The following is a 20,000-nucleotide window of genomic DNA, read 5'->3' as shown; positions in this document are numbered from 1 at the left end:
TTCTTGTCTTTCTTCCCCTCTCAATTTCCTTTCTTCTCATGGTCAAGGGTGATTTAGGCAGCCCTCCTTTTACTACATTAAATTTACGTATTCAGTGATTTACAGATAAGTAAAGTTATCCTGTGTTTGTATTCTTCTGGCTTACTTCACTCAACACAAGGTCATCCAGTTCCAACCAGGTTGCAACAAATTGTAGAATTTCATCACTCCTTGCTGATAGAATTCCATTGTATATATCTACCATATATCAAATTTCATTCACTTTACATTAGATACCTAGATTGATTTCATATTTAGCTATTATACTAAGTGCAGTAAGGAATAATAGTATGCATATGTCTAAATAGACATATTTAACATTAAACATTCAAACATTAAACATTCAAATGAGTGAATGTTTTGGGCTTGGGGGGGTGTAAAGGTCCCAAAATGAAATTGCTGAGTCAGGTGGCAGCTCAATTCAAAACTTACTGAGAATTCTCCAGAGTGTTCCTCACAGTGGTTGAACCAGACAACATTCCCACAAGCCAGGGAGGAGAGAGATTATTTTTACCACATCCCTGCCAACACATATTGTGCGCATTATTTTTTTGTTTTGTTTTGTTTTTTGTTTTTGGGCCACACCCGGTGATGCTCAGGGGTTACTCCTGGCTATGTGCTCAGAAGTCGCTCCTGGCTTGGGGGACCATATGGGATGCCGGGGGATCGAACCGCAGTCCTTCCAAGGCTAGCGCAGGTAAGGCAGGCGCCTTACCTCCAGCGCCACCGCCCGGCCCCTCGCCCATTATTTTTTATATGTGCCATTCTCACTGGTCTGAGATGATACCTTATTGTTGCCTTGATTCAGATTTCTCTAATTATATATGATACTGAGCAAATTTTTTGTGTGTAGGAACTGGTTGTCCATATGTGTTCCTTTGAGAAGTGTCTGTTCATTTCCCCTCCCCATTTTTTGATATATTTTTTTGGTTTATTTTTTGTGGTTGATCTTTGTGAATAATTTATATATTCTGACATTAACCTTTTCTCTGATGAGTGAATGTAAATGTTTTCTTTTCCATTAAGCTGTCTATACATTTTAGAAGTGTTTCTTTCACCGTGTAGAAAATCTTTAATTTTATATAGACCCACTTATTTTCTACACTGTTCCTTTACCAGTGATATAAGGTCATTGAAGACTTCTTTGAAATTCAAGTTTTGGAGCCTTTTGCCTATATTTTCTTCAGTGTACTTTATAGGTTCCAATTGGATCTCAAGATCTTTGATCCGGGACCGGAGCAGTGGTGCAAGTAGTAAGGCAGTTGCCTTGCCCACACTAGTCTAAGACGGACCATGGTTCGATCCCCGGCGTCCCATATGATCCCCCTAGCCAGAAACATTTCTGATTGCATATCAAGGAGTAATCCCTGAGCATAACCAAGTGTGCCCCCTCCAAAAAGAGATATTTGATTCATTTTAAACTGACTTTTCTGTAAGGTGTAGATACAGATCCAGTTTTGTTTTATACTTGGTCATTCAGTTTTGCCAGAACCATTTGCTGATTTGATATTCCATTTCATGTTCTCATTTCCTCTGATGAGAATTAATATTCATAGATCTGAGGATTTGTTCTTGGCTATTCAATTCTGATCCATCGCTCAATGACTCCTTATTCCAGTATTATGTGTGTGGGGGTTGGGTGGGGGTTGTGTTTTATTATAACCAGAACAAAATTTCTGCTATTTAAACATTTTACTTCTATTGATGCCCTTTTATTTTTTAAATAATATATTTATTTAAGCACCATGCTTATAAACATGTTTGTAGTTGCGTTTCAGTCATAAAAAGAACACCCTCTCTCACCAATGCAACATTCCCACCACCAATGCACCCCATCTCCCTCCTCGCCCACTCCCTGAGACAGGTGTTCTCTTTATGTCGTTTTGATCAATAGAGATTTATAGTACAATTTCAAATTGGGCAATGAGATACCACCGAGTTTCTTAATTTTTAGTATGACTTTGGCTATTTGCTTACTCTCCTGATATCATATAAATTTTATTACTAACTTTTCTAAGTTTTTGAGTAATGTTACTTGGATTTGAATGGGGATTTTGTTGAATCTCTGTAATAGTAGATAGGATAGACATTTCAATAATGTTGATTATTAGATTTTTCCAATATATTTGGAAATATGTTTCCACTTTGTAAAGTCTTCTATTTTTTATGTTATTTAAGCTTTTATGTTATAGATCTTACTTTCTGATTTTTGTGTTTCTCATGCAGACAAAAATAGAAACTTTATTTTGATTAAAATAGAAATTAATTGATAATTAAACTGTTGTAAGATATTTATCAATGGACAAAAAGAATAAAACTTTATAGTTTTCATTTGTAATTGACAAATTCTTTATTATATACACATTGTACCAATAAGGAAAATCACTCTGTTTTTCCACAGAGGAGCTATACAATATTGTCATCATCAGACCTGATGCTGTAATGAATGGGAAAACGTTTGAAATTAAGGATAAAGTGAGTAATATTTCCTATGAGTAGAGTAAGTGAATTTAAAAATGGATATCTTAGTCAATCTTTATTATTTATAGTAAAATAAAACATACTGAACTTGTGATATTAGGCACCTCTAAAGCTATCAATGTTTTATCTTATAAAGGGTAGATCTACTTACCTACTATTCAAACATATTTTAAATATTTTGAGCTATTTTGGGGATAGAGTTATAATATAGCATATAGCAAACTGAGTTCAATTTTTCTTGCATGTAGGCAACCTAGGGTCAATATTTGGTACCCCATATGGTCCTCCAAAGATTCCAGGAGTGACCTTGGATTTAAAGCTAGAAGTGACCCCTGACAAAAAATTGACAAAAAAATCAAACCAACCCAAAATACAAACCAAAAAAATAAAAAAAACCCAAACAAACTTTTGATCTACTAGTATCCAATATCAATGGAAAATTAATGTTTTGTATAGTATAATACATATTTTATGCTTTGTAATTATCAGTAGGATCAAGTTATAAAATGATATTAGCTCACTTTCTTCCCTGTATGTTGTTTCAAATATATGGTCCTTCTTAGGTATGTGATAGTTTTGAAAAAGGATTGTATTTGGTTCATGTTTTTGTTTTGGGTTCACACTCAGCGGTGCTCATGGTTTATCCTGGCTCTGTGCTCAGGTAACACTTCTGAAAGAAATCAGGGGACCATATTTAGTGCCAGGAATAAAACCAATCAACCACATACAAGGCAAGCACCTTACCTTTGGTGCTATTTTCTTCAGCCCCTAAAGAAGTATTTAATAATTTGCTTTAGAGTCTAAATAATATTTTGTTTGTTTGGGGACCACATTCGGCAGCGTTCAGGGTTACTCCTGGCTCTGCTCTCAGAAATTGCTCCTGGCAGACTCAGGGGGCAATATAGGATACTGGAAATCAAACCAGGGTATGTTCCAGGTAGGCTTCATGCAAGGCAAATGTCCTACCGATGTGCGATTGCTCTAGCCCTAGAGTCAAAATAATTGTTAAAAGAAATTACATTCGGGCCGGGAAGGTGGCGCTAGAGGTAAGGTGTCTGCCTTACAAGCGCTAGCCAAGGAACGGACCGCGGTTCGATCCCCCGGCGTCCCATATGGTCCCCCGGCGTCCCATATGGTCCCCCCAAGCCAGGGGCGATTTCTGAGCACATAGCCAGGAGTAACCCCTGAGCGTCAAATGGGTGTGGCCCAAAAACCAAAAAAAAAAAAAAAAAAAAAAAAAAAAGAAATTACATTCTAACCTAAAGGGTAAATGGCTTCTTCTAATGGGTCATATAGAGCTAATGTTTTTTATTTTTATTTTCGGTTTTTAGTTTTTTGGCTTTGGAGCCACACCAGGCATGATGTTTAACCTTTCAGGAAATAGAAGCATTACATGGAACAATAGCCATTTAAAAGATATAAACAGGGCCAGAGAGATAGCACAGTGGTAGGGCATTTGCCTTGCTAGTGAACCCAGGACCAATGGTGGATCAAATCCCGGCATCCCATATGGTCCCCCTTGTATGCCAGTAGCTTTTACTGTGCACAGAGCCATGAGTGACCCCTGAGCTCCATGGGATGTGACCCAAAAACCAAAAAAAGAAAAAATTAAAAGATATAAACAGATGGAGGAGGGTAGGTTCCAATAAAGGTCATTCTTCAAAAACAGTTGGTAGACCAAATTTTGATTAAGTGCAGAATTCAGTTAATTGAATTCTGATCAGTAATTTTGTGTTGAATAAAAGTTTACTAACCTATAAAAAAAGAAGGTCGTCATGTCTCGTTGTACATGATAGACTTAGCCATTAAATTGCTGGTTGATTTTTTTTAGTACAAGAAAAATAGCCCTTTTCTTCCAGATTCTGGCTTATTTGTAGAGGCAAGATGGTAACAGAACTTTAACTCAGTCCTCCAAATATTGGTTACACTTTATAACATTTTAAAAATCAATATGATTGTTTCCATATTATAACCCAGGAAGCAAATCTTTTTATATGTCTTAGTAATTAGTATAAAGAAGACTTTAAAATTATATGGTTCATTTTAGCTGACGTACTAAATATTATTATCAGTTCATTTAACTGCTTTGTTTTTATATAGTAAATGATAAGTATCTAACCCCCTCATCAGAATACAAAACAATATAATAAATACAACAGGAAAGAAAACTATTTTGAAAGAAAAAGGTAAGTACAATGTTTTTTAGGGACCATTCCTAGAATCATGATATCATGATAATATGTCTAAAGCTTTGAGCCTGACAGTTTGGTGAGGCACCACCAAGGTCAAGTCAGTGGTGCTTGGGTGTTAATATGGGTGCAGACCTGATGCTTCCCTACTTGAGACCACCAGGGTTACCATGTGCAGTGCCTGGGATGCTGGGAATCAAAAATTTAACTCAGATTCAAAATTTTAACTCAAAGACTTGTTCTTGTGCCACTTGAGTTATTGCATCAGCACCTGACACTCAATTTTAGTTTGTGAATTTTGTTTCTTTGTTTTTTGTTTTATTTTGTTCTTTGCTTTGCTGTTTGGGTCAAGCAGGCAGTGCGCAGATTCCTGGATCTGTGCTACAGGATCACTCATGGCAGTGCTTGTTTGGAACCAAATATGGTACGAGGGATAGAAGCTGGGTCAACTAGAATCACTAGCTCAAATCTAGAATAATAGTGATCTCTTTATATGTGTTGATTTAAGTCTAGGTGGTTTGTTAAACCCAAGAAGCAAATCCGTCTGACTTGTTTTGTGAATGACACCGCGACAAATCTGAATCTGACTTACTCTTTTTTTGAAGATTACCAGGGCAGGATTTGACATAGAAGCAGATGCGAAGAAATTGCTTACTGAAGAACAAGTAAGGGATTTCTACGATAAAATTAATGACCAGGTAAAAACAAACAAACAAACAAACATTTTTAAATCCAATTCATCTCAAAGATAGGGAGTTTCATGTTTTAATTTCTCATTAGATAAAGTAAAATTAATTTCTCTCTGTTATACCTGAGTTATAATGTGTTATAATTCTCCCTGTATAACCTCTCTTTTATAAAGAGTTATCTACAAGATTCTGCCAACAGTCCTCTAGAATTGAATACCCAATCCTTTTAAATAGATTATTTTTGTCGGATCAATGCATAAACTTCCCAGAGAAGTTTTATTTTTTAATTTATATTTTTATTTTTAGTTGCTTTATTTAAGCACCATGGTTACAAACTTGTTCATTGTTGGTTTTTAGGTATATAGCTTCATCGGTGTACCCTTTTACCAACAACGTTCCTTGTTTCCTCTCATCCCCCACCCCACCTGTTTTTAGGGCAGGCAATTTCTCTCTCTCTCTGTCTCTCTCTGTGTCTCTCTCTCTCCTTTATTTCCCTTTTGACACTGTGGTCTGCACATTTATTAATAAAGGGTTGACTTGTGTGTCATATTCTCTCCTTTCAGCACCAAGTCTATAGTGATCAGTACCAATTAACATTGTCCTATTAGAACCTTATCATCTCGCTAAGTTCTATCATTGCCTCACATATCTTAGATATTAACCCCTTATCTGACAGGTGTCAGATAACTAATTTCTCCCATTATGTGGGTAGCCTTTGTATCCTAGACTTTATTTTCTTTGAGGTGCAGAAGCTTCTCAGTTTCATGTAGTCCTGTTTGTTTATCTTTGCTTGTACTTGCTTGAACAGTGGTCTTTCATCCCAGAAGATGCCTTTAGATTCAATATCATGGAGTGTTTTATTGCCTGCCACTTTAATTATGCATATTTCTTTATTTTGTTGTTTTGTTTTTTTTCTTTTATAACAATTTTTTTATTTAAACACCTTGATTACATACATGATTGTGTTTGGGTTTCAGTCATGTAAAGAACACCACCCATCACCAGTGCAACATTCCCATCACCAATGTCCCAAGTCTCCCTCCTCCCCACCTGACCCCCGCCTCTACTCTAAACAGGCTCTCCATTTCCCTCATACATTCTCAATATTAGGACAGTTCAAAATGTAGTTATTTCTCTAACTAAACTCATCACTCTTTGTGGTGAGCTTCCTGAGGTGAGCTGGAACTTCCAGCTCTTTTCTCTTTTGTGTCTGAAAATTATTATTGCAAGAATGTCTTTCATTTTTCTTAAAACCCATAGATGAGTGAGACCATTCTGTGTTTTTCTCTCTCTCTCTCTGACTTATTTCACTCAGCATAATAGATTCCGTGTACATCCATGTATAGGAAAATTTCATGACTTCACCTCTCCTGACAGCTGCATAATATTCCATTGTGTATGTGTACCACAGTTTCTTTAGCCATTCGTCTGTTGAAGGGCACCTTGGTTGTTTCCAGAGTCTTGCTATGCTAAATAGTGCTGCAATGAATATAGGTGTAAGGAAGGGGTTTTTGTATTGTATTTTTGTGTTCCTAGGGTATATTCCTAGGAGTGGTATAGCTGGATCATATGGGAGCTCGATTTCCAGTTTTTGGAGGAATCTCCATATCGCTTTAAATAAAGGTTGAACTAGACGGCATTCCCACCAGCAGTGGATAAGAGTTCCTTTCTCTCCACATCCCCGCCAACACTGTTTATTCTCATTCTTTGTGATGTGTGCCATTCTCTGTGGTGTGAGGTGGTATCTCATCGTTGTTTTGATTTGCATCTCCCTGATGATTAGTGATGTGGAGCACTTTTTCATCATCCACTAGGATCAAGTAGGTTTCATCCCAGGAATGCAAGGATGGCTTAACATCTGTAAATCTATCAACATAATACACAACATCAATAACAAGAAAAATAAAAACCACGTGATCATATCAATAGATGCAGAGAAAGCATTTGATAAGGTCCAACACCCATTCTTGATCAAAACTCTCAGCAAGATGGGAATGGAAGGAACCTTTCTCAATATAGTTAAGGCCATCTACCACAAGCCAGTGGCAAATATTATCCTCAATGGAGAAAAACTAAAAGCCTTCCCTCTAATTATGCATATTTCTTGTTTCTTTTTGTGGAGGCTTTAGGATTTTTTATACAGAGTATCATGTCATACACAAACAAGAGCTTTTTTTTTGGAGGTTTTAGGATTTTTTAGACAGAGTATCATGTCATACACAAACAAGAGCTTTTTTTGTGGAGGTTTTAGGATGTTTTAGACAGAGTATCATGTCATACACAAACAAGAGCTTCTCTTCTTCCTTTCCTATGTTGATGCCCTTGATGTATTTCTCTTGCCTAACTGCTATGGCAAGTACTTCCCGCACTATATTGAATTAAAGTGGCCATAGGAACCAACCTTGCCTTGTGCCAGATTTAAGTGGAAAGGGTTTAGTTTTCCCCATTGAGTATTATGTTTGTTATGGGTTTGTGATAAATGACTTTAACAATATTGAGGAAAATTCCTTCAATTCCCATCTTGTTGATCGTTTCCCCCCCCCCCATGTTGATCATTTTTAATCAGGAATGTGTGCTGGACCTTGCCAAACAATTTCTCAGCATCTCTGATATGATCATATGATTTTTGTTTTCCCGTTTGTTGCTATGATATATTATATTAATTGATTTGCATAAGTTAAACTATCTTTGCAACCTGGAATAAATCCTACTTTGTTCTGCTGTATAAGTTTTGTATGCTTTGTATCCTTTGTCTTTGTATGCTTTTGGTATCAAGGTGATATTGGCTTCATAGAAACTATTTGGGAGTGTTCCTATTCAATTTTTCTGGAAGAGCTTAAAGAGTATTGGCAGTAGATCCTCTTTAAAGGTTTGAAGTAATTCAGTAGTAATTTCATCTGTGCTGGGCTTTTGCTTTTGATTAACTTTTTCAATTTCCCCAATAGTAATAGATATGTTCAGGTATTCCAGATCATCTTGGTTCAAACTTGGAAGGATGTAGGACTTCAAAAATTTATCAATTTTTCCAAATTCTCTTTGTGTGTTTGTGTGTGTGTAAAGATTCTCAAAGAAATCTCTGATTATCTTCGAATTCCTGTAGTATCTATAGTGACCCCCTTTTCATTTCTGATTCTACGTATTAAGTTTCTCTCTCCCTCTCTGAGTCTTGTTAATGAATTATCAATTTTGTTTATTTTTCAAAGAATAAACTCTTGCTTTTATTAATCTGCATTTTTGCATGTCCAGTTTATAACTTATGTTCTAATTTTTATTATTTCATTCTGCCTGCCTACTTTTGACTCATTTTAATTGCTCCTTTTCCAATTTCTTAAGCTGTGCCATTTAGTTATTTATGTAGGCCTTTTTTTTGTTGAATGCTTGCAAAGCTATAAATACCACTTAATATAAAAATAAATACCTTTTAATACCACTTTTTCTGTGTCTCACCGATTGTGCTAATTTATTTCTACTATCCATTAGTGAACAATCAGTTTGATTAGTTTACTTTAACACACCTTATTTCTCCATGTTTGCTTGTAATTCACTTAAATTTTCAGTGCATTATATAGTCTGGGAAGATGGTGGAAACATTTCTCTCTTCTGAATTTTATGGAGTTATGTTTTATGGCCCAGCATATTGTCTACATGTCTTGGAGACTGTCCTATGTGCATTGGAGAAGAATATGTCAAGTTTGGGGAGGATGAAGAAAGCTGTATATATTTACTGACCCACTCTCTTTTATTTCTTTCTCCAGAGCCAGTATATCTTTGTTGAGTTTTAGCCTGGTTGACCTATCAAGTAGTTATAAGATGTTGTTGAAATTTCCCACTACTATTGTGTTGCTATTGATTTCTTTATTCAAGTTTATCAGCAGTTGTTTTAAGTATTTTTCTGGCCCATTATTGAGTACATATATGTTTAAAAGTATAACATTTTTCTTGGTGTACACATCCCTTGATTAGTAAGAAATGTTCATCTCTGTCTCATAACCTTTTAAGCCTAAAGTCTGCATCATCTAATGTTAGTATGGCAACCCCAGCTTTTTTAAGTGAGTCATATGTTTGAATGATCATTCTCCAGTCTTTGACTTTGAGTCTATGCTTGTTCTGTGTTTCTTGCAGGCAGAAGGTTGCATTTAATTTTTGATCCATTTGCCACTCTATGCCTCTTAACTGATTCCTTTAGTCCACTGATAACTAAATGAAGAGAGAATTGTCATGAAATTAGGTGTCATCTTTCTGTAGGAGTTTGGTGTGTCTGTTGGGTGTGCCTTACTTTAGAGTAGACCCATTAGTTTTTCTTTGAAGCTGAGTTTTGAGACTGTAAAATTTCTGAGCTGTTGTTTTTCTGTAAAGCTGTGTATTCTTCCTTTAAACCTTAATATAAGTCTGCCTGGGTATATTCTTGGCAAAGCATTCATTTCATTGTGTTTTGTCACTATAGCCCTCCACTGTCTTCGAACCTTAAGGTTTGCTAAAGATAAATCGACTGTAAATCTTAAGGATGCTTCTTTGTATATAATTTCCCTTTTTGGTATTGCTGCCTTCAGTATTCTATCCCTATCTGTAGTATTCATCATTGTGATTAAGATGCCTTGGGGTGCTTTATTTAGATATCTTTTAGTTGGTACTCTTCAGGCATCCAGGATGTGGTTTCAATGGTTGCATGTACTGTTTAACTCTAGGAACTTGTACATGATGTCCTCGACTGTTGATCTTTCATGGAAATTTTCTTTCTAGTCTTTCTGATTCCAATGATTCTTATTTTATTTCTATTTAGTTTATCCCAGTGTTCTAATTTTATCTGCATACATTATTTGAGGATTTTTTCCATTATCTGGGTATTTTAAGGCTCTTTTTCATCCTCTTCTGATGTCTAGAATTTTTATGTATCTCATCTTTCAGCACACTGATTCTGTTATCAGTTACTTTTACTCTGCTGATGAGACTTGCCAGTGAGTTTTTCATTTCACCTACTAAGATTTTCAGTCTTTTTATTTCAGTGAGAAGTTCTCTCATTCTACGTATCTCCTTGAGTCTTAGTTATGATTCATTCAGTTCATTCCATGTTTTCTTTGAGTTCTTTAAACATCTTCCATATCCTTTTTCTAAATTTCTTATCTGACAGGTTACAGATAGTTTGTACTTGTTAGGTCATCAGAGCTACTATCTTCATTCTCTAAGCATTGTGGAGGTCTGTTTTGTTTCCCTATGTTCACCCTTGCAGCGTGGTGTTTTATATGCGTTGCACTGTGTTTCATTGACTAGAAGAGCAGCTGCACTCCTCTGCTTTGTCCCTCCACAGCAGGGTCCTGAGTGCCAAGTGGAAGCTGAGGCATTTCTTTGACTCTGTTTCTCATGCAGGCCACACTCACCTTCAGGCAAGTTTTAATTTTTCCCTATACCTAAGGAATATTCTCTCAAACTGCCTTTCAAATCCTTATTTTCCTGAGATACATAGTCAAGACAGTGATGTATATAAAGAATATGTATTCACTTAATAACCTACAGATGTAGTCTCTAGCAAATAACAATCCAGTGTGGGTAACCATTAGATACATATGCAGATTTGGACTAAATTCATCAGTATTGAATACAATTTTAAAAAAAGAGTCTCTTATGCTGAGTGAAATGAGCCAGAGGGAGAGGGATAGGCATAGAATAGTCTCACTCATCTGCAGTATATAAGAAAAATAAAAGAGAGTATGGCAGTAATATCCAGAGACAATGGAGTTGAACAGGAGGAGGAGCAGCTCATGACATGAAGCTTGCCACAAAGAGTGGTGAATGCAATTAGAGTACTAAGCACAAATACAACTGCCATTACAATGAAAGTGAGGGAAATAGAATGCCTGTCTTAGAGAGAGGCAGAGGGTTACAGAGAGGGTGTAGGAGGGAAATAGGAAACATTGCGATGTACACTGGTGGTGTACATTTTATGACTGAAACCTAAGTATGAAAATTTTTGTAACCACAGTGTTTAAATAAAGAAATCATTTAGGAAATAAAAATAGGGGCTAGAGAGATAGCTCAGCTTTAGGGCACTTGCCTTGCATGCAGCCAACCAGGACAGATGGTGGTTAGAAGCCCAGCCTGAACCTGCCAAGAGCCATTTCTGACCACAGAGCCAGGAGTCACCCCTGAGCACTGCGGAGTGTGACCCAAAAGCCAAAATAAATAAATAAATAAATAAAAATCAGAGTTTCAGTTACAGAAACTCCAGTTGAGAGGTTCAATCATGGCAGGTTGCTAACTTGATTGAAGAACATCAAACAGGTTTGTCATTGAGAAAGTTAGGTGATGCTTTTTAAACTAACAACACCAATAAAGTCATCTTCTTTGGTCAGTTTTCACACATGTAAAATGAAAGTAGGTGCAACAACTTCTTCAGTTTCACTTGAGAAATTTTGAGAAAATCACACCCCTGGACCCCCACTACTGAATTATAACAGATTCTAGTGATCTTAGTATGAGTAAACCCTCTGGGAACATCCTCAGTGTTTTGTGTCTTCTCTTCTATTAAGGATGTGTTCATAAGGTGGTGAAAGGAAACATTACTTTTTATAAAACTTTACTTATTGACTGACTCATTGATTTATTGGTTTCTGAGCCACATGCAGTGATGCTCAGGGGTCATTTCTAGCTCTGCACTCAGAAATAACCCCTGGTATAGGGCCAGAGCGGTTGCTCGGAGCTGTAAGGTGTCTGCCTTGCTGGCGCTAGCCTAGGGTGGAGATGATTTGATCCCTTGGAGTCCCACATGGTCCCCCAAGCCAGAAGCGTTTTCGGAGCTCATAGCCAGAAGTAACCCCTGAGTCCCTGAGTGTCACTGGGTGTGGCCAAAAAACAAAAACAAAACAAAACAAAAAACAAACAAAACACCAAAAAAGTAATCACCTCTGGCAGGCTGAGGGGCCATATGGGATGCTGGGAATCAAACTTGGTCCCTGCCTCCTGGGCCGGCCGCATGCAAGGCAAATGACCTACTGCGATGCTATTTTTCTGGCCCCAGAAATAGATTACTTGATTTGGTAAAAACATCTTTTTAAATCTATCTAATAAAGTTGTCTAAAGCAAAATTTTTGTCATTTTATTTTATAGCCTGACTTTGAAGATTTTATCTCTTTCATGACAAGTACCATAAGTTATATCCTAATTGTATCTCAAAATGAGTTGCCTATGAAAGAAACAGATCCTACTGTTGATATGATGCCAGAAGATCAATATGAAAAAGAAGGTAGAAGTTACTCAAAAATGAAACGAAGCCAGCGGAATAGGTAGTTCAAAACCATAATAATATTTACTGTGTTCTAGTAAAGTATAATAACCAAATATTACCAAATCTAAAGACAGGTGTTTTGTATTGAAACCACAGTTAATTGTTCCAAATCAGTCAAAAATACTGAACATTCAACAAAACAAAAATACTAAACATTCTGCCATTAAAATTAAAGTCACAAAGTTTACAAATGAAAAAAATTCTTCATTTTTCTTTATGAAACTGGGAAGCCCAGTCTGGTGTCATGAACGAAAGCCCTTGAAGTAAATTGAGACCATACAGGGTCTCTCGTAACCAAGTTTCCTCCCCAGTCTTCCTATATTTCTCTGAAAATTATCTATATTCTAAAGACTTCTAGTGTATTCAATCCTTTTACCTACCTTAGTTAAAATGTAAAAGTTAGTGGTTTAAATTGCTGAAAATGTAATAGTTGATATTTTTAAACTTAAAATTATTTTAAAATATATTTAAATAATTTCCAGAAAGTTTTACTACACTATCCTTTATGCCACTAATGTTTTTGAGCATTAAAAATTTCAGTTTGTAATAAGAATTGTCATAACTGTGTATGCATTAAATAATAAAAGTTGAGAGACAAGAACAATTGTACAGTGAGGAGGATATTTTCCTTGCAGCCAACTTGAATTCAATTACCAGAGTCCCAGATGGTTTTGCTTATACTGCTAGGAGTAATTTCTGATCTCAGAGTTGGGAGTAACCCTTGAGCACACCGGTTGTGACCCCAAAACAAAACAAAATGAAACAAAAAAATAGACTCTAGTGTTACAGCTTTATATTTTATTTTGGTATTTTATCCCTTATGAAATTAGTTATTAGATGATATGTAATTTAATTTGTAATAGTTCAATAAAAGTTGAGAGTAAATACCTAATATTATACAAATGAGTTTACATGAAATTGAACTTTTATTAAGTTTCAAGATTTTTGTGAACATGCTATCACATGTAATTTTCTGATTGGTTATTAAATTTTTGGTTGATATTAACCATAAGTTGTATTTTGGATTTAAGCAGTTTACTAGAACACCTAGAAAGGTATCAACTGTCTTCATTTTGTGATATCGAACGTAATCCTGAAAAAGTAGACAAGCTGATTGATATTTTCTTCCCTGATTTTAAAACTAAGAAGAGCCTAAATTTAGAAAAGATACTGGTGTTACTTCGACCAAATCTTTTTCGAGAAAGAAAAGGTAAAAATTAAAACATAAATAACATACTTGATATCTGGAACTTAACTAAGTCATAGGATGATTGTATTGAAAGAATTTATTTAATATTTGCTATATAATTAAAAGCTTTCTTTATAAATTTAGTGTTAATATACCAATATTTATAATATAGAATTAAATATGTTGCAGAGTGTTTTCAGTGTTGAACATTTTACTATGGTAACATTTTTACATAGTAATTATTAGAGGATTTTATATCTGAAAAAATCTTAATTCAGATTATGGGTAACTTACCTCTTAGGAATAGTGTGAACTGAAAAAACATGTAAAGTCAATCTTTTTTTTTTTTTTTTGGTTTTGGGGCCACACCCAGTGGCACTCAGGGGTTACTCCTGGCTATGTGCTCAGAAGTCGCTCCTGACTTGAGGTTCTGTATGGAACACCAGGGGATTGAACCGTGATCTGCCCTAGGTTAGTGCATGCAAGTCAAAAGCCCTACCACTTGCTCCACTGCTCAGGCCCTAAATCTATTTTTTTAATTGTTTTTCTGGTGCTGTATTTAAGAACTTGCTGCCATATTCAAGGTCACCTAGTTTTGTTTTCCTCTTTTATTTGAAAAAGCTTATCACTTAGTATTATATATTTAGGTCTATAACATATTTTGGTTAATTTGGGGTGCCACACTCAGAGGTGTCACCTCCAGAACTCCAGGACTGGGATTGGGCTGATGAAAGCTCCTGGTGACTGATGCAGGATGTGGCTGTGGTTACTGTAAGCTTCCAGAAATACAGGAGGCTGCCTATCACATTTTGAGAAGACTGCATTTTTAACCCCAAACTTTGTACCTGAATGTTATTTTGGTTCGGTGTCTCTGAGATTAGTCAGGAAGCAATGAAGTTGGATAGTGCATGGTTGCAGCCCGGGGGTGTGGAAGCCGATTCTGGCGCTTCAGCACTGTGGGGTCTTGTGACATCGCCCCTGAGTTTTCAGTCAGAATACCTATGAATTGTACTCAGGAATTTTAGCTGCTTGGCCTGTATCTCTTACAATATTAGTTGGAAATATATTTAATATTTTAATATTATGTGTATAGTTCTAATTAAAGCACCATAGTTCACAATTTTATTCATAGTTGAATTGTGGGCATAGTTCCGCTTGTATCTATAGAATAGGGCAGATTGTTCAAATAGCAGGACCTATTAGCAAATGAGATGGCATGTACGGGTAATGAGATCTGTCTCTATCAGGTCAGGATAATGGAGCCTATCTCCGGCAGGTGGGCTATACAAATAAGGTGACCTTAAATGTTTACATTTAATTCTCGAGGCTACCTGCTTCGAGCAATGTCACAGGTCCTAATTTTCTGCCTGTTCTAAGGGTCCCTACATGGAAAGATTCCTGTTTTCCCACTTTCTAGAAGAGCTTTAGAAGGATAAGCACCAATTCCTCTTTGAATATTTGGCAGAACTTGCTAGTGATTCTTTCTTGACCCGGCTTTTGATTTTAAAGAGATTTCCTTCACTGCCATGTTTTTTATGCTAGTAGGTGGTCTATTTATGTTTCCATCCTCCAGATGTAGTTTTGGTAGGTTACAAGATTCTAAAATTTTTTCTATTCTAAGTTTCAAATAGCATTCTACTGTTTTTCTTAATATTGTGTAGTGGATGTTCTTATAACTATTTCTATTACCTGCCAATATAATTGAATAAATTATTATTTCACTTATCTTTATGTGAGTATCTAATATAGTATTTAATAAGAAATTACTGATTATGTTAGTTGGTAATAATAAAAATATTTTTTATTTTCACTTTTTGTTTCTCTGCTATTCTCTATTAAACTTAACACCGTACCCATTGTTCAATCTCTCTAGACCCCCAACTCCCAGAGGTTTGATAGGGATATGACTTAGATTATAGACCAATTTGAAAAGAATCAACATGTTTATGTGAAGATGTGATATCCCTCTATTTATATCGTATTTTACTGTTTTCATTAATAATTTGTGTTATTAGCATGCAAGCTCTTAATATGTTTTTTGTTGTTTACAATTTTATTCTGCTTATTTTAAATATTGCTGTTTGTGTGTTCATAGGAATACGATTGATTTTTGTATGTTTTTCTTGTGTCCTCTTACTTTGCTGAAATATATTAGTCTTATTTTTGTTTCTTGTCTCATTGATTTGGGGTATTTTTGATCATTTTTATTTTATCTTTGAATTTTAGTTGGGAGAATTTCTTTTTTTAAATATCTTTATTTAGACACCGTGTTTACACACATGATTGTAGTTGGGTTTCAGTCATAAAAAGAACACCCCTCTTTACCAGTGCAACTTTCCCATTACCAATGCCCTCATCTCCCTCCCCAACACCCCCACCTGTATTCAAGAAAGCTTTTCACTTCCCTCACATATTGACATTGTTATAATAGTTCTCAGTGCAATTATTTCTCTAACTGCACTCACCACTCCTTTTGGTGAGCTTCATATTGTGAGCTGGTCCTTCTGACCCTCATCTCTGGGAATTATTTCAATAATGTCTTTTATTTTTCTTACAACCCATAGATGACAGAGACTATTCTGTGTGTGTGTATGTGTGTGTGTGTGTGTGTGTGTGTGTGTCCTGCTGACTTATTTCACTCAGCACAATAGATTCCATGTACATCCATGTATAGGAATATTTCATGGCTTCATGTCTCCTGATGGCTGCATAATATTCCGTTGTGTATATGTACCACCATTTCTTTATCCATTCATCTGCTGAAGGGCATCTTGGTTGTTTTCAGAGACTGGCTACTGTAAATAGCAAAGCAATGAATACAGGTGTGAGGAAGGGGTTTTTGTATTGTGTTTTTGAGTTCCTAGGATATATCCCTAGGAGTGGTATAGCTGGATCATATGGGAGCTCAATTTCCAGTTTTTTGAGAAATCTTCATATTGTTTTCCGTAAGGCCTGGACTAGATAGCATTCCCACCAGCAGTGAATGAAAGTTCCTTTCTCTGGTTGGGGAATTTCTAATAATAATTCAATCTAACTTAATCTTTCTTGGTCATATTCAAATACTAATGAGACCAAACTAAGTTTCACTTATAATTCACTGATTTTATTTTTAGCATTTATTTCTTATTGATTTTTCTTCTATGTTTTGTATCTTTATATTACTCATCAATTTTAATATACAGCCTTATTATAAACATTAATATAGTAATACAATTACTTTAATTTTTGTATCTGATTTGATAATTACAAGATATGCATAATTTATAAGTGTAGGATTCCAATATTTATTTTTCTTATACATAGAAAATGACTTATTTTTCTTACCTTTTACATAATTTATAATATTCTGGTTGAAGACTTGCATTTTTGTGCATTAAAATTGATATAATGTTTTATGTATTAAAATATATGCTTTATTGGGTCACAGAAATTTGGAAATTTAAGTTAGTAAAGTTTTATGTTAATTTGGAAAAAGGCTTACTTATATATTCAATGCTTGTTGATGCTTCTAATTACAGATTTCTATTTTCTTTTTTTTTTTTTTTTTGTTATTTCTTTTTTACCCTCTGATTTCCTAAGAACTTTCCTATAGAGTCTTTCTTTGTCTTGTAACTATGACACTTGTTATATCCTGGAAATCTTGTTTCTGTAGCAGTCAGCTACTTGGAAATAATTTGTCACAAAATTATAGATGTGTTCTTCAAAAGTGGAAAATTTTTGTTTGTTTGTTTCTGTCTATTTTGTTGTCTTGGTAACAACGGGGAAAGAGCTGGATTCAGTGTATGCATTAGATGGCAGAAAGCTGAGAGACAAATATGCTGATATTTAAGGTTTCTATAAGCAATTATGTTATTGGTTGAGGGTAGGGGACACAAACATATTGATTACAATATTTATCTAATACTAAAACCTTTTTTCAATATGTCTGATTCTTTCTCTTCTCACTAAGAGCTTCATGTATCTAATGATCCTCACTACTAGCAAAATTTTGGACCAATATAACAATAAATGCAGTTGAATGAAATAAGAATAAAACTAGAGAAACTTAATTGAATCCCAAGCTCATTACAGGTTATTCTCTGCTCCCCTGCAACAAGGGATTTTAGATTTTAGATTCTAAAATTTGCAACTGATTTTAGAATTCGTTTTAGTTTATGAGCTGACACTTTAACTTTTACCTATTCCTGAATTCTGTCTAAATTTTTTCTGCCATTACTGTTTTCAAATAAATACCAAAGTATGAAATCTAAGTTTTGTATGACCAGTCCTATAATCATAGTTCTCAAAAATATTTAGAAAATGTTCTGCTTCCTTACTGATCACCCTAGAATGCAACTAAAAATTATTCTTGTAGAATTCTTTTTCTACTTTTTGTAATGGGAAGCAGACTTTATTTTTTTCCTAAGCACATATTCTCTTAACCAAGATGCAAAGGTGACACTCTGTTCTCTTTATATAACTAGTAAAATATTTATAACTTTCCTACGAATAATTTTGAAAAGAGAAATATAAAACTTTCCCTATGAATATCATATTGCTGCAGTGGCATACAAACTATACTGCTACTTGACTATACTAAAAAGATATTTATGTATTAAAAATAAAAAATATTTTGAAAAGTTTATGAGATACTACTGGTCAATGAATTTGCTGACTGAATTTTAGTCTCAGATTTGAGTATTTTACGTTTAGTATTTGCATTTGCTTAAGTAGTAACTCTTTGTTATTATTTTCACATATATAATATTGCTATTATTGGTTTTAATATTCTGACTCACTTTAAGTAATTATGAAAGAAAAATTACAAAATTAAATATGCTTTGCTTAACTTGGGAAATATTTACATCATACTGAATGCTTGAGGGCCATAGGACCTCTGGTGTTCCTTGACGACCACACTGGAAACATGCAGTCAATGGCATTTGGGGACTGTGCAGTGCCAGGAAGTGGACACAGGGCCATGTATTCTATTGTTCTAGTATTGTGCCATCTCCCCAACTGCTAAACAGATTCAGTAGATGAAGAATAATTTGCTTCTCAGATATCTAGCATATAATCAAACATAATTCAAAAGAAACGTACTTATTTTATTTTAGGGGTCTACATATCTGAAAATCTCTCCTCATTATATTTATAATATGTAAAAGTTACCATATCACATTTATATAGAGTATATTTTATTCTTGTAGTATTATTTTTATATATTAAAGTATAATATGTAATGTGATATATTTCCCAAAACTTATAAGTCTTTGGTCTATAGTCCACTAGCTTTTGATGTGTTGTTAAGGAAAAGTCTGTTGTCAGCCTCACTGTGTTTTCTTTGTAAAGAAAAGCAGAATTGAGAGGATATCTTAAATGCACATTGTATACATAAAGTATATGTTTGCAAATGGAATACTTTGGGGTGTCTTTTATATTATTAAAATTGAGTAGCAACAGCATAACTTGATACCTGAAAATCATTTCCTGCCTTGATATCTAATAAGAAAACTTTTAAATTTTATATGAGCATGAAATGCATTATTTATCATCTAACATTCTGAATTATGTGTAACAAACATATAGCAATTGAAAGCATGTTGTTTTTATTTAGATGATGTTTTGAATGTTATTCAAGAAGAAGGATTTAAAATATTGATGCAAAAACAAGTTGTTTTATCAGAAGATGAAGCACAGGCATTGTGCAAAGAATATGAACAGGAAGCTTATTTTGAAGACCTTATAGAAAACATGATCAGGTGAAGTGATTTCAAGTTCAGAAAGTATGGTCTATTTCAAAATCATTGGGATATTCTCTTAACCCTGTTTGAGTTTACAAACATTTCTAGTCAATAAGCATGTGCAGGTGTCTTTTGGGGGGGGCAGGGCGGGCACACCCAGTGACACTCAGGGATTACTCATGGCTATGCGCTCAGTAATCGCTCCTGGCTTGGGGGACCATGTGGGACACCGGGGTATCGAACGGTGGTCCATCCTAGGTTAGTGTGTGCACGCAAACGCCCCTACCGCTTGCACCACCACTCTCCCCCGCCCTTTTTTTGTTTTCTTTTTAGGTGTCTTTTTTTTTTTTTTTTTGCCACCATCCTTCCCATCTAATTTCATTGCCCACATTTCTATCGATGCTAGGTCCT

The 20,000-nt window shown here is 35.1% G+C and overlaps 1 protein-coding gene across 1 annotated transcript in view; it reads left to right on the top strand.

The window, feature by feature from the left end:
- NME8 (NME/NM23 family member 8) overlaps positions 1-20,000 on the top strand; it is a 45,832-nt gene that overhangs the window by 14,949 nt on the left and 10,883 nt on the right. Inside the window, exons 7-11 of the mRNA XM_049781873.1 lie at positions 2,441-2,514; positions 5,315-5,407; positions 12,500-12,675; positions 13,712-13,887; positions 19,463-19,607. Of these exons, the coding sequence (XP_049637830.1) occupies positions 2,441-2,514; positions 5,315-5,407; positions 12,500-12,675; positions 13,712-13,887; positions 19,463-19,607 (664 nt within the window). The remainder of the gene's footprint in view (positions 1-2,440; positions 2,515-5,314; positions 5,408-12,499; positions 12,676-13,711; positions 13,888-19,462; positions 19,608-20,000) is intronic.

This window comes from Suncus etruscus, chromosome 10 (assembly GCF_024139225.1).
Source record: "Suncus etruscus isolate mSunEtr1 chromosome 10, mSunEtr1.pri.cur, whole genome shotgun sequence".
NCBI classification, from domain to species: Eukaryota; Metazoa; Chordata; class Mammalia; order Eulipotyphla; family Soricidae; genus Suncus; species Suncus etruscus.
This window is presented reverse-complemented; position numbering and strand designations above follow the sequence as displayed.